Source organism: Pristiophorus japonicus, chromosome X (genome assembly GCF_044704955.1).
Source record: "Pristiophorus japonicus isolate sPriJap1 chromosome X, sPriJap1.hap1, whole genome shotgun sequence".
NCBI lineage: Eukaryota > Metazoa > Chordata > Chondrichthyes > Pristiophoridae > Pristiophorus > Pristiophorus japonicus.
The window spans coordinates 8,867,776-8,881,834 of NC_092010.1; the positions used below are offsets into that span (position 1 = coordinate 8,867,776).

The following is a 14,059-nucleotide window of genomic DNA, read 5'->3' on the forward strand; positions in this document are numbered from 1 at the left end:
CCTGAGCTTCACTTCCTGTAATGTTACACACTCTAGGCCTAAGCCTTTTGGAGTTGAATGTCAGGATTTGCTGCTTTGGTACAAGTGTTGAACGAATGCCAAATCTTTGAACAGGCGGAACAAAATTCCTCTTGCTTGCCTCTCTTTCCTGATGCCTCCCTCCCCCAGCCATAGAATGCTTTCATGTAATTTCAGCTGCAATCCAGAAAGGAAATGTTTATGTCTTGTCGGCAAGGCAACCCCATCCCGACTCCTGCAGGGTCCGTCATGTAACCTGTTCCCCCTCTCCCCGTCTCGCCCGCCCCTGCTCCAGCGAATGGTTCCTGCTGTGCCACCTGGATATGATGTTGGCACTGGTCTGTGGGGAATACTGACACCCACAGGCCCGGAGTAGTACTGAAGCTCCAATGGTGACTTGCCTCCAACACAGCCGGGCAGGTTTGTCTGTTTTGAAAAGACAACAAAAAAAAACCCAGCGGTGTCTCCAGGCGGCCGAGGATTGGAGCCCAGTCGAGGTACTGGGCTCCACATTGGGTGTGTGCCCAGTGAGCCGAGCAGTCGTAGCCCAGCATGTTCCAGTCTGGGCTGGAGGACTATTAGCAAATGAGTGACTGATTGGATTCTGCCCTCAGGCAGTCCCGCAGTGTACTAAACTGCAGTTTTCTCTCACTTCCTTCTCCCCTGCCTCCTGGGGAGGTGCTCGGTGAAGAAACAGTGAGTGAGGTATTTAAAAAAAGGAAAACTTGCATTTATATAGCACCTTTCAGGACGTTCCAAAACACTTTACAGCCAATGAAGTACTTTTGAAGTCGCTGTTGTAATGTGGGAAATGCAGCAGCCAATTTGCGCACAGCAAGCTCCCACAAACAGCAATGTGATAATGACCAGATAATCTGTTGATTGAGGGATAAATTGAGGGATTGAGGGAACTCCCCCGCTCTTCTTCGAAATAGTGCCATGGGTTCTTTTACGTCCACCTGAGGGAGCAGACGGGGCCTCGGTTTAACGTCTCATCTGAAAGACGGCACCTCTGACAGTGCGGCGCTCCCTCAGCACTGCACTGGGAGTGCCAGCCTAGATTTATGTGCTCAAGTCCCTGGAGTGGGATTTGAACCCACAACCTCGAGAGTGCTACCCACTGAGTCACAACAGAATGGTGTCTGCAGTGTCAGGGCCTCTTCTACTGGTGGATCATGAAGCAGACATGATGCTTCCCGGACCCTTGTGGGCGGAGGGCGGGACTCGGGAGGCACGTTGGAAACGGGAAGGGCAAAATGGGAATCTGACTGTTGACAGCAGGTAGAAGTCATCGTTGAGCAGTGTGAAGAGTACACGAGCAGGGAGGTGAGGATCAGGGCGAGATTGTCAACCCAATGCGTTCTGAGGGGCTGCTGGACACGAGACTGTCTCTCTATAAGGGCGGTCATTGGCCACGTCTCCAAGGCTCACCTTATCCCGTCTGCCTCTCTCCCATCGGTCTTCTAACGCTTCCTGTACTTCTCCCCCGACCCCTTCAGCTGCAGAAATCCCCAGTGGAGCCGGCCCCGACACTGACCACAACCTCGGAGAAAGCGGAACATTCCATTCGCCGCCGGGAAGCGACGTGGGAGCGGCTGAGGGAGCCCGAGAGCCTGGTGAGTCAGTGAGCGATGGGGAGCGATGTCTGTAGTCCTGGTGTTGTATCGCTGCATTGACAGCAATACGAGGGAAGGGGATCACGGGCTGAATCTCGCTCTGAATTCATAAGCGGGGGGGGGGGGCTCTGTATGCGTTGGGTGCTGATTGTGAGCTCGGGGGGTGGGGGGGGGGCGGGGGTTGCCGATAATCGCATCCGAGTGCCAATGGAGAGTGCCCAGTGTACCCTAGCAAGGAGCAAATGCGTTCGGGAGACGAGTGAAGAGAAATGGCATAAAAGGCTGTAGCCGGGGATTTTGGCAACGACTGGTGTTGGACTTGGCAGGCTGTGGTGATCCGAATGCCAGCAATAATCCCTCTCAATAATGGGATGATTCAGCGACTCACTAAACGAGTTTATCCTGGATGCAGTGTCAGAATAGAGTCTAGCGGTTTTAATTGGCAATAGCCTATCAGTGACGGGAGCGTCCCTGTCTGCTCTCTGGCTGTAGGCGGGCCCTACCTGTGACATATTCCACACTTTCATTGAGGGCTGTCATTTCCAGCCAGTGGTTGGGTTATTGCTGAGAGCAGGGGGGACGAGGGGTCGAAGGTCATGTCTCTGCCCCCTTGTTTACAATGAGCTGTTTTCACAGTTGACCAGAGCTGGTTACAGGGCCCTTGTGCATCACACTGTCAGTCCTATTGGGTGGAAGGACAGGCTAATTGCTCTTTGGCCTTCTGATTCTGAGTCATCCCAGACACAGAGCGACACTGAGCTGGAAATGGACCTGAGTTGTGGGGGGCGCTGTGGTTACCCGGGGGTGGTACCTGTGTCGTGGTGGGTCATGGTGACCCCTGGGTTAGAGAGAGAGGGGAAATCAGCCTGGGTTCCTGCTCCTGATCACTGCCCAGTGACCCCTGGGTTAGAGAGAGAGGAGGAAATCAGCCGGGGTTCCTGCTCCTGATCACTGCCCAGTGACCCCTGGGTTAGAGAGAGATGGGAAATCAGCCTGGGTTCCTGCTCCTGATCACTGCCCAGTGACCTCTGGGTTAGAGAGAGGGGAAATCAGCCAGGGTTCCTGCTCCTGATCACTGCCCAGTGACCCCTGGGTTAGAGAGAGATGGGAAATCAGCCTGGGTTCCTGCTCCTGATCACTGCCCAGTGACCTCTGGGTTAGAGAGAGGGGGAAATCAGCCAGGGTTCCTGCTCCTGATCACTGCCCAGTGACCCCTGGGTTAGAGAGAGAGGAGGAAATCAGCCGGGGTTCCTGCTCCTGATCACTGCCCAGTGACCCCTGGGTTAGAGAGAGGGGAAATCAGCCTGGGTTCCTGCTCCTGATCACTGCCCAGTGACCCCTGGGTTAGAGAGAGAGGGGAAATCAGCCTGGGTTCCTGCTCCTGATCACTGCCCAGTGACCTCTGGGTTAGAGAGAGGGGGAAATCAGCCAGGGTTCATGCTCCTGATCACTGCCCAGTGACCTCTGGGTTAGAGAGAGGGGGAAATCAGCCAGGGTTCCTGCTCCTGATCACTGCCCAGTGACCCCTGGGTTAGAGAGAGAGGAGGAAATCAGCCAGGGTTCATGCTCCTGATCACTGCCCAGTGACCCCTGGGTTAGAGAGAGGGGGAAATCAGCCAGGGTTCATGCTCCTGATCACTGCCCAGTGACCCCTGGGTTAGAGAGAGAGGGGAAATCAGCCTGGGTTCCTGCTCCTGATCACTGCCCAGTGACCTCTGGGTTAGAGAGAGGGGGAAATCAGCCAGGGTTCATGCTCCTGATCACTGCCCAGTGACCCCTGGGTTAGAGAGAGGGGGAAATCAGCCAGGGTTCATGCTCCTGATCACTGCCCAGTGACCCCTGGGTTAGAGAGAGGAAATCAGCCAGGGTTCATGCTCCTGATCACTGTCCTGTGACCCCTGGGTTAGAGAGAGGGGAAATCAGCCAGGTTCCTGCTCCTGATCACTGCCCAGTGACCTCTGGGTTAGAGAGAGGGGGAAATCAGCCAGGGTTCATGCTCCTGATCACTGCCCAGTGACCCCTGGGTTAGAGAGAGGGGAAATCAGCCAGGGTTCCTGCTCCTGATCACTGCCCAGTGACCCCTGGGTTAGAGAGAGGGGGAAATCAGGCAGGGTTCCTGCTCCTGATCACTGCCCAGTGACCCCTGGGTTAGAGAGAGAGGGGAAATCAGCCAGGGTTCCTGCTCCTGATCACTGCCCAGTGACCCCTGGGTTAGAGAGAGAGGGGGAAATCAGCCAGGGTTTCTGCTCCTGATCACTGCCCAGTGACCCCTGGGTTAGAGAGAGAGGGGAAATCAGCCAGGGTTCCTGCTCCTGATCACTGCTCAGTGACCCCTGGGTTAGAGAGAGGGGGAAATCAGCCAGGGATCCTGCTCCTGATCACTGCCCAGTGACCCCTGGGTTAGAGAGAGGTGAAATCAGCCAGGGTTCCTGCTCCTGATCACTGCTCAGTGACCCCTGGGTTAGAGAGAGAGGGGAAATCAGCCAGGGTTCCTGCTCCTGATCACTGCCCAGTGACCCCTGGGTTAGAGAGAGAGGGGGAAATCAGCAGGGTTCCTGCTCCTGATCACTGTCCTGTGATCCTTCTGTTAATTGGATGTGTTGGCTGGTGAGGACCAAGGCTCCAATGTCTCTGGTGGTCCCAGAGCTTGCCAACATGCACCATCTAGATGCATGACTCGTCACTTGGGTAAGGATCGCTGCCCTCGGGAGAGGAGAGGAGGGTGATTGGGCGATGTGGAGTTGAATCGAATTTCGTGACCTGTTGGAATTCTACATTTGAGATGCGTGTGCATTTTTCTGTTTCATTGCTCGTGGCCTGTCCTGTGCCCACTGTGCTAACAATAACTGTATAATACAACTTCCTTCTGCAGAGCAGAGCAGAGTTGCAGACAAGAGCGTGGGGCCTGGTCTCCGTGAAGCAGACACTGCTGAGGGAGGGAGGGGAGGGAGATGGCACAAATATTCAGAATGATTGGAGTCGGGCAGCACGCTGAAGCTCTGATGGGCAGTGCCACGGGACGGCAGGGAGCAGACTGGCATTCGGGGAGTTCTCGTACATTACGTGATGGCACGAGTGGTGTCCCTGTCTTTCCCAGTGCCACTCGCCTACCCTTCCAATTGGAGATGGTATGGGACATCATTTCAGAGTAAGGGGTCGCCCATTTAAAATGGAAATGAGGAAGAATTTCTTCTCTCGAGGGAATTCTCTGCCTCAGAGAGCTGTGGAGGCTGGGTCATTGAATATATTTAAGGCAGAGATAGACAGATTTTTGAGCGATGAGGGAGTAAAGGGTTATGGGGAGTGGGCGAGGAAGTGGAGCTCAGTCCATGATCGGATCAGCCATGATCTTATTAAATGGTGGAGCAGGCTCGAGGGGTCAGATGGCCTACACTTGTTCCTATTTCTTATGTTCTTGTGTCCACTGATGGGGAAAATCAGTTAAACTATATTTGTGATCTTTGCATGAAAGAATTGTTTCGGGAGTACCATCAGCATGTATCTCACCAGGTCCCTCAATCGCTGCAGGAATCCATCCACTTGTCCCTTGAACACAGGAAATGCCATTTCCCTGGTCACTCATTCCACAACTCAATGACAGGGCAATGAGGTGAAACAGAGTTTCCCCCACATCAAACCCATTCAGAGTAATGGCACATTTGGTGCTTATAGTGGACTTGGTTTGAACATCTTTCGATGTTTAAGGGAAGTCAGCCACGCCGTGCTTTGCTTCCTGCGATGTGTGTCAGCAGCTTGGGCTCTTAATGCAAGTCTGGAGCTAGCAAGTGGAAACTTACCCTCTCGCGTTCCTCGAACTAGTCTATGCCGGGAGTTAATTCAACTGACTGACCATGAAACCTGTGGCCTATCTGTACAGGAGCATTTTAAAAGTCGGCTTGGGTCATTCGATGAATATTGGCAGCCCATATATGAATTGGGAGCGCGAGGTGCAGTTCCAGAACTTGCACCAGTAACCCTTCGGGGGGGGGGGGAAATCCTGCCCCACCTCCCCCCCACCCTCCCTTCTTCCTCCTAACTTCCTCAGTGTTAACTTGTGTCCCCCGGGAGTTGAGCCCTTCCCAGTTTCTGGAACAATTGACTTCATAAGCTGGAAACTTCAGTGAAGTCACTTTGTCGTTTCCTCTGCATTGAGGAAAAGAATCCTGACTTCCTCGCGGGGGTCACTGATTGATGGCGGCTGAATGAGGGCAGTTTCCGTGTTTCCTGTGTGGGACTCTGGGATGTTGGCTGGTGTTTTGGGATAGTATTTCAGACTCTGCCGGTAGTCTGAAGACAAATGTCACAGTTTAATGTTAGCACAGAGACACACACCATGAACTTATTGTCCCTCAGGCCTGCCCCCTGTCCCCCAATCTGTTGATCCTATCCATTAATCAACCCAGTTTCTTCCATCATTGTAATGTATTTGCTACATGGGTTCTTTGCTTAAGAATTCATAGCAACACATTGCTATTAAGAATTAGTTGGTTTATTAACAAAGGTTTAACAATCACATAACACATTACCAGTTCATCCACTAGGCTCACAACTGCATACCTCATCGTGGATCCCCCGAACCCAACTGGCTGGGGTTTTATTGAGTTTTGTGAACATCACATGACTGGCTAAGCCACTCACAATGAAACAGCTCCACAAACGTGTGAGCATGCTCACAGGTGCACACATTACAATGATCTTGCCCGGAAAAGAAATGGAACTGTGTTGTTAATCTCTGTGTAACTCGCCCTTGATACCCTTTCCAATAGATACTGAATTTGTTTCTCTCAAAAGGTTCAAATTGACCCTGAAGCAACTTCCCTCTCGGATGAGCCACATTTCTGACTGCGTGAGAGAAAAGTTTCTTAACCACAAACCTTGAGCAAGGTTGGAGAATTTAGTGTCCTCTAGTACTATGCTCATTGTTTAAGTTAAGTAACGTCCTTCCTACGGTATGCCTTGTGGGGTTTGTGTGTCATTGCTACATCCCTATACCACAGCCAGAGAAATGTACGGGTCACACTGACAAGGAACAGGTAGAGTGTCCACATGAGACCAAACACACCACAATGGCCAAGACTGGGAACAGCCACAGAACTGATGTATTGTATCGAAACAGTATGATTGTTGGCTAAACGGTAATATTAACAGTCCTTACAGTACCTGATGTGGAGACAAACGGAGCTGGAGCAGAGAGCTGGAGCAGCCAACAGCAGAATGGGGAATGGTGACCAGGACCAGTCAGCTGGCGAGCAAAAGTAAGCAGTGAACAACTAATAGCAGCTAACCAACCAGCAGCAAGTCAACCAATAGTGGCCAACCAGCAGCAGCAAGCCAACCAATAGCGGCACAATAACCAGCAGCAAGCCAACCAATAGTAGCCAAACAACCAGCAGCAAATCAACCAATGGTGGCCAACCAATAGCAGCCCACCAGCAGCAGCAAGCCAACCAGTAGCGGCCCGCCAGCAGTAGCAAACCAACCAATAGCGGCCTGCCAGCAGCAGCAAACCAATCAATAGCGGCCCACCAGTAGCAGCAAACCAACCAATAGCGGCCCACCAGCAGCAGCAAACCAACCAATAGCGGCCCACCAGCAGCAGCAAGCAAATGCCAGCCAATCAGCAGCAGCACGCAAACCGCGGCCAATCAGCAGCAGCACGCCAACCAATCGAGCAGGAACTTGGAATTTGATGGTGGAATCTTGGAAGTCTCGCTGGAGCAAGAGCGAGAGCACGAGACTTCCATACAGCGGAGAAACTTACTGTAAATGCCGACTGTCCGTCCCCGCTCCCCGCCCCACTCTGCTGCTGCTGCCGCCGGCTCTGCTCCAGCTCCGGGAACGCTCGGCTGTAATGCTTCACCGTGTAACCGTACCGTAATGCCACCTCTCCCAGCCCCACTTTTGATGCTGCCTGCGCTTGTGAGCAGGCCGGGAATGGTGGCAGTACAATCGGCACGTCCTGTAAGTAAGCGTTGCAGCTGTGTTGAATCGGCAGCCACAGCAGAGTGGGGCTGGGGGCGGGAGGGGGACAGTCGGCATTTACAGTAAGCTCTCCGCAGTACGGAGGTCTCGTGCTCTCACTCCAGCGAGACTTCCACGATTCCGCCGTCAAATTCCAAATTCCGGGTAGCCGATTGCATTTTGTGATTCTGTCCATTTTTCTCTGTGAAAATGATAAAACCACCTGCCTTCCTCCTAGTATAAGTCCCTGGTGTCCAGAATCATCACTATGTCCCCACTCTTTACCCTGATCAGGTGACCAGACAGTACTCCAGATGGAGCCAGATCAGAGTCCCTCCTTAAACTCTGTCTCTCGGCGAATACAATCTGATGCACATTGTTTCTCCATTTCTACTGCAGCTTGGTCTGATCGCACTCTCCCATTTAGCAGCTCTTCCTTCCTTTGGCTCCTTGCTCCCAGTATTGGGAACAGAGGAACAGGAGTAGGCCCTTCAGCCCTACGAGCCTGTTCCGCTCGTAGTTCGGCATTTATCCACATTGAATTGTCTCTGCCACCGGCTGGCCCAGTTACCTCATAGATCCAAGCCCTTCCATCGGGTTACATTGGTCCTTGCGATGTACGCTACCTCCTGTCTCTTCGTGCTTTGAGAAATGAGACTATTTAAGGAACATCCAGAGATGAACGTAATGAAAGATTGTGGAAAATTGAAGGCAATTCTCCCTGGTACATTAACAATCGATTTATTTCGATGAGAGCTCTTGACGATTCAGTCGGTGTTCTCACCAGAGAGCCCTGTGAGGATAATGCCAGAACTGCAGCAAAGCGGCGACCAGCATGGGATTTAAGAAACAAGGTGCAGAATGGGAAGACTGAAGAATTCCCATGCGATTCCGGCGGGAGTGAGCACACTGAAAGAAGACAACGATCATTTTGTGACGGATGGAAGGCCAGATGCTGTTGAGCATCTCGTGCTCCTGCTTGTGGGAGTCAGGCTCCCAGTTTAATGAGGAACTTGGTAATATTTAACGAGCTAGTAAAATCCGATGAAGGAACATCTCGGTCGGCCTGCTCTGTGGCTGTTGCCGAAGATTTCAGATTGTGCCTAAATCTGCTCGGTGTTTTGGCTGCAGTGAGGAGACCGAGCGTGCCAACACGATGCTTTTTTCAAAGAGACCCCAGGGAGCTGTGGAGGCTGGGTCATTGAATATATTTAAGGTGGAGATAGACAGATTTTTGAGCGATAAGGGAGTGAAGGGTTATGGGGAGCGGGCGGGGAAGTGGAGCTGAGTCCATGATTGGATCAGCCATGATCTTATTAAATGGCAGAGCAGGCTCGAGGGGCCGAATGGCTGACTCCTGCTCCTATTTCTTATGTAACACAGGGAAAAGTGAGATGTTGCAACAGAAAATCGGTCGCAATTTTATTTTAAAAGGCTCCCACTAGCAGAGAGGGAAATGAAGATTGCCACAGTCATGAAACTATATCGATAAGCAGTGGGAAATTCGTACAAAATGGCAAGCAAAGCCTGAGGTTCTGCCCCCACAGTTCTGTTTATTACGAGCTTTGCCTGTCGGGGCAAGGTAGTGCCCGCCCTGGCTATACCGGGTTGAAGTAGGCTGAAATGGCTCAAATTTCACAATCAAACAAAAACATGCTTATAAACACATCGTGCACTTACCTACCATGAAACAAATCCCATTATTCTCCCCATGGAAAACCCTTAAGCACTAAATCAGCTTTCCATTCTCCCCTCTATCCCCTCCCCCCTGTTATTTTGTTGTTCAGGTGCTCTCACTGGGCCGACACTCTCTCCGCAGCCTTGGCCTTGATTTTGGCTCCTTTCGCAGAGCACCTGTTGACTTGGGCTGCCTTTTCGGATGTTTCGGGGTCACTTTCCCGGGCCTGACTGTGCGCCTCACTGCCCCCTCGGCATTGCTCTTGGACCCACGGTGAGCTGGCGATGTGCTGCGATCTGCATGAAAGTAGAATGCAAGGCGACAGAGCGAGCATCCGCACCAGCGGGTCTGAAGAGAAGAAGAGCAACAATCGAGAGCAGCTGCTTTTAGAGGAGAGAGAAAGAAGTTTGGGAGCACGAGATTGTTTGCTTAAATTGAAGGAGAAAGTTGGGGAAAAGAGAGTGTGAAATACAGTACAGAGAATAGAGTTAAAAGTATGAAGGACAGTTGTTAAAGAAAGTGCGCGGTGCGGATAACTGCAAGACCAGACTTAGTCTGACACTTTCACTCCTGGGCAAAGTGGTTTGAGGCGTGCACTGTGAAGATGCTAGTCTAACTCTGGAGGTGGGCAGTACTGTGATGCAGTGCACCGAGACTTGCAGAAAGCTTTTGCTAAAGTTCCACATGAAAGGTTGACAACACATTGCCACAAGGCTGCGTCCTAGGGTCAGAGGTTAGAGAGACTCGTTAGCCTTGAAAGGAGGCTAATGAGTAGGGACCCCCTAGAGCTGGATAAGACACGAAGCAGCATGCAAAAGGTTCAAGCCGAGTCATTATTTCATGTTCCAGGACAAAGGGGCACAGGTAGCAACTGGGAAAAGACAAGTTGAGGACTGATGTCAGGGAGCACTTCACCCAGAGTGAGCAGTACCTGGAATGAGCTCCTGGGAGGGGGGTTTTAAACTCTGGAGTCAGTCAAGAGTTCGATGTTGTAATGAGGGGGATCATAGCTTTCAATGATAGAATGAACAAGATGGCTTGAATGGCCTCTCGCCTGCACTGATCTTGGTGATTTCCGTGGTAGTCTCACTCTGGAATCCACCAAAGCCCAGCAACGTGAGACCCCCCCCCACTCCAGGAGCCCACCTTGCACCACTGGGGCGCAGTATAACTCCAGTCTGTGACTGTCATTCCTGGAATGAACATCCATCAGCTTTGTGTTAAAGATACGAAGCCATGTTTGATTGAGGACGGCAGCTTGCAATGGGACATGGGGAAGAGCTGGGTCTGGAGGCTGAGATGTGCCTAGGTCCTACAGACCTGAACCTGAGCGAGTGAGGGATTGACCTTTGCGTTAGCCTCTGACTTGTGCATGTGACACACGCAGAGGATGCCTTGTCTGACAGCTTGGCAATCGAAAGACTTGGGACTGGGGCGAATGTCCTTTTAACGGCTTTATATCATGAGTTCAATAAGGTATCAAAACTTGATGGGACTGTCATTTTCTAACCATGCTGGTTCAGCCTATAACCTGAAGCAAGAGGAGAGGTGGGGTACGGGCAGTGATAGCTGGGGGGTAGAGATCTGGTCAGGAGAGGGTGCTCAGGACGGGGGCCAGCAGTGGGTGTCAGGGGAAGGGTGGAGAAGGAGGGAATCTCTCTCAGTGCAGGAAGTAGCAATGGCTGTCATCAGAAGATGGGTCCTCCCGGTAACGCTATTTGCCGCTCTGCATGGTGCTGGTGCCTGGACTGGAAGTCCTGGCATTAATTTGAGGGAGGATTGTGCTTTTGGCAGTGGGGTGCAGTGTCCACAGCCACACTTGTCCTTTCCCCTCTCCCAGTCTCCTGGTAGTCCTGTCAATGGGCCAGGGCGAGGAGGTCAGTTGGACGCACTGTGTCACTTGCAAACCTTGCAGTGTTCAGAATCTTGGCCAATCCTTTTCCTGCACGGCGCATCCTACAAAGGTGGCACACCCTATCCTGGCACGGCGGGCATTACTCCAACTCTCCTGTTGGCCTTCGAAACACAAGAGACCAGTTCCTCCTCGTTGCTTTGCGAGAACAAGTGGCTTTAGTCGGACAGCAGGTCCCTGTTGGCTGCCTCGTTCGCTGGATCCGTTATGTGATGGAGGGGCAAGTCCAGGTGAGTTCTTCCTGAGCGCCCTGGGTGTGGGGGTCCGGACGTGTGTGACTTGCTGCAGAGATCCTATCTCGGAGGATCAGGGCCTGGAGTAAAGTGCTCGGCACTGCGTGCTGATGGACGATTGTTACATCACTGGTGCCCCAGCAATGGAACCCGTACAGCAATGCTTCTTGGCTCGATAGGCAAGCAAATGAGCTGTCTCCAGTGAAAGAAGAACAAGCAGCAGAGAGGGGGGAGGTGTCACAAGAGGCTTTAAATTCAAAAAGCAAATGGCCCCGTGCAGAGACTCCTGGCATGGGAGGACTAACCTGCCTTGGTTCAGATGCAACTGGGCCAGGATTGGAGGCCGGTAAGTATGTGCCATCCACAAACCCCAGCACCCTGTGCCCAAGGGTGGCACGTGACTCGCCATCTGCGGTGAGCAACCGTTTCAAGCGCACTTGACGCAAACAGGCCAGGTCTGGAGGAGCCGTGTCCTTTTCTGGCTATTAATTAGCACTTGCACCTTTTTCTCTCGGCAGAACTGCCAGCACGTGGAGTGCCTAAGCTTGATGTGCAAGGTCGGCCTGCTGAAGAGGGGTGAGAACATGGTCCTGACAATCCGATCACGTGTGTGGGCACACACCTTCCTCCAGGTAACGTCCGCTCCTTTGTTCAAATGATCCCACTGCAAAATTAATGGGCTTTGTCCACCAATTCATTTCCTTGTTCCCCCATAGATATTGGCCACTCACTGGTACTGGATTCCTGACCGTGTCTGAGCTCAGACTGAGTGGCAGATTCAATGGGCTGTGCTGTACTCGTCTCTGATTGTGTGATTGTGTTTTTCAGAGGGAGAATCACCCATATTCCCTGCAATGTAATGCATCATTCCAGGTTCACTCAATGCCCTACCGGATCCTGCCCCGCGACTACCCTAAAGGGGCCATACAGGTAAGGTCGCCTCCGCCACTTCTGCTGGTTGCCCTTCACCTCCATTCCGCCCATTCCCATGGGAGAGAGGGAGTGAGAGACCGGGACAGAGAGAGGGGGACAGAGAGAGAGTGAGAGTGAGAGACAGGGACAGAGAGAGAGTGAGAGTGAGAGACAGGGACAGAGAGAGAGTGAGAGTGAGAGTGAGAGATAGGGACAGAGAGAGAGTGAGAGACAGGGACAGAGAGAGGGGGACAGTGAGAGAGTGAGAGGGAGAAACAGAGAGAATGAAAGTGAGATACAGGGACAGAGACAGAGACAGAGAGAGAGGCAGACAAACAGAGAGAGACAGAGAGAGAGTCACAGAGAGAGAGAGAGAGACACAGAGAAGGACAGACAGAGAGAGAGGGACAGACAGAGAGAGAGAGAGAGAGAGTGACAGAGAGAGAGAGAGAGAGAGTGAGAGAGAGAGAGAGGGACAGAGAGAGAGAGGGACAGAGAGAGAGAGAGAGGGACAGAGAGAGAGAGAGAGTCAGAGAGAGAGAGAGAGAGACAGAGAGAGAGAGAGAGAGAGAGAGGAACAGAGAGAGTGAGAGAGAGAGAGGGGGACAGAGAGAGAGAGAGAGGGACAGAGAGAGAGAGAGACAGAGAGAGAGAGAGAGTGACAGAGAGAGAGAGAGGGACAGACAGAGAGAGAGAGGGAGAGAGAGAGTGACAGAGAGAGAGAGAGAGAGGGACAGACAGAGAGAGAGAGGAAGAGAGTGACACACACAGAAAGAGAGAGATAGATAGAGAGAGAGGGGCAGAGAGCGAGAGAGAGGGAGAAAAGAGAGAGAGAGAGACAGTGGCGATCTCGCGAAGGGAAGAGGGATCCTAACTTTTTGCAAGGTGACAGGGCCGATTCGGGGCTGGGAGTTAAACGCTGGGGGCGAGAATAAAGCAGAAGTAGCTGCACTCTGCGGCAAGCACGGTAGCTGCTTGCCTCATGGGCTGACGGTGACTGGAAGCTGAGTGCACCACCGAGCTGAGCCATGGCTTGAGCCAGTCCGTCAGCTGCTGCTCATCGTGGCTCCATGCTGAAGATGCACAGCCGTGCCTGGGGTGGCAGGATGCCCGAGAGGGACATTGGCAGGAATGCCCTCGGGGGAGGTGGTAGGGCAGAGAGAGCGGCCAAGAGGAGGGAGCGAGACAGAAAATCAAGCGGGCAGATTTCCAATTCAAACTGTGTCAAGGGGAATTGTGATGAAATATCTTTGAGTCACTCGCAGTTAAAGTACGCCTGCCTTTGAGTCAATCCCGGGCTCTCTGCTGGGGATGAAGACAGCTGAGGTCAGGATCAACCTTCACCATGCCGAACCACATCGTCGTGTAACCTGCCGTGGGCCACCCTCCCATGAATGGCCAAGACTGTGAGGTCGGGGGAGGGCGGTGCAGTGAGTGTGCGAGTGCACAGAGCCAGCATTGTTGGAGCATTGCTCATGCTTCAACAGTGACACCCATTGGCCACGGTCAACAATTGCAGCAGCAAAAGGATGAACTTGTATTGCTCCAGCACCTTTCTCATCCTCCGGACATCCCAGAGTGCTTCACAGTGTAATCATTGTTCTTTTGTAGCCAAATTAGCTAGCCATTTGTGCACAGCAAAATAATAATGACGACATCATTTGTTTTAGTGATTTTGGTTGAGGGATAAATATTGGCCGCACAACACCAGGGAGAACTCCCCTGCTCT

General features: G+C 52.3%; 1 protein-coding gene across 1 annotated transcript in view; it reads left to right on the top strand.

Moving 5' to 3' along the window:
• The window catches only part of LOC139240842 (integrin alpha-5-like), a 452,133-nt gene that overhangs the window by 428,615 nt on the left and 9,459 nt on the right, over nucleotides 1–14,059 (top strand). The window contains 3 exon segments of the mRNA XM_070869324.1: nucleotides 1,518–1,634; nucleotides 11,937–12,050; nucleotides 12,247–12,348. Of these exon segments, the coding sequence (XP_070725425.1) occupies nucleotides 1,518–1,634; nucleotides 11,937–12,050; nucleotides 12,247–12,348 (333 nt within the window).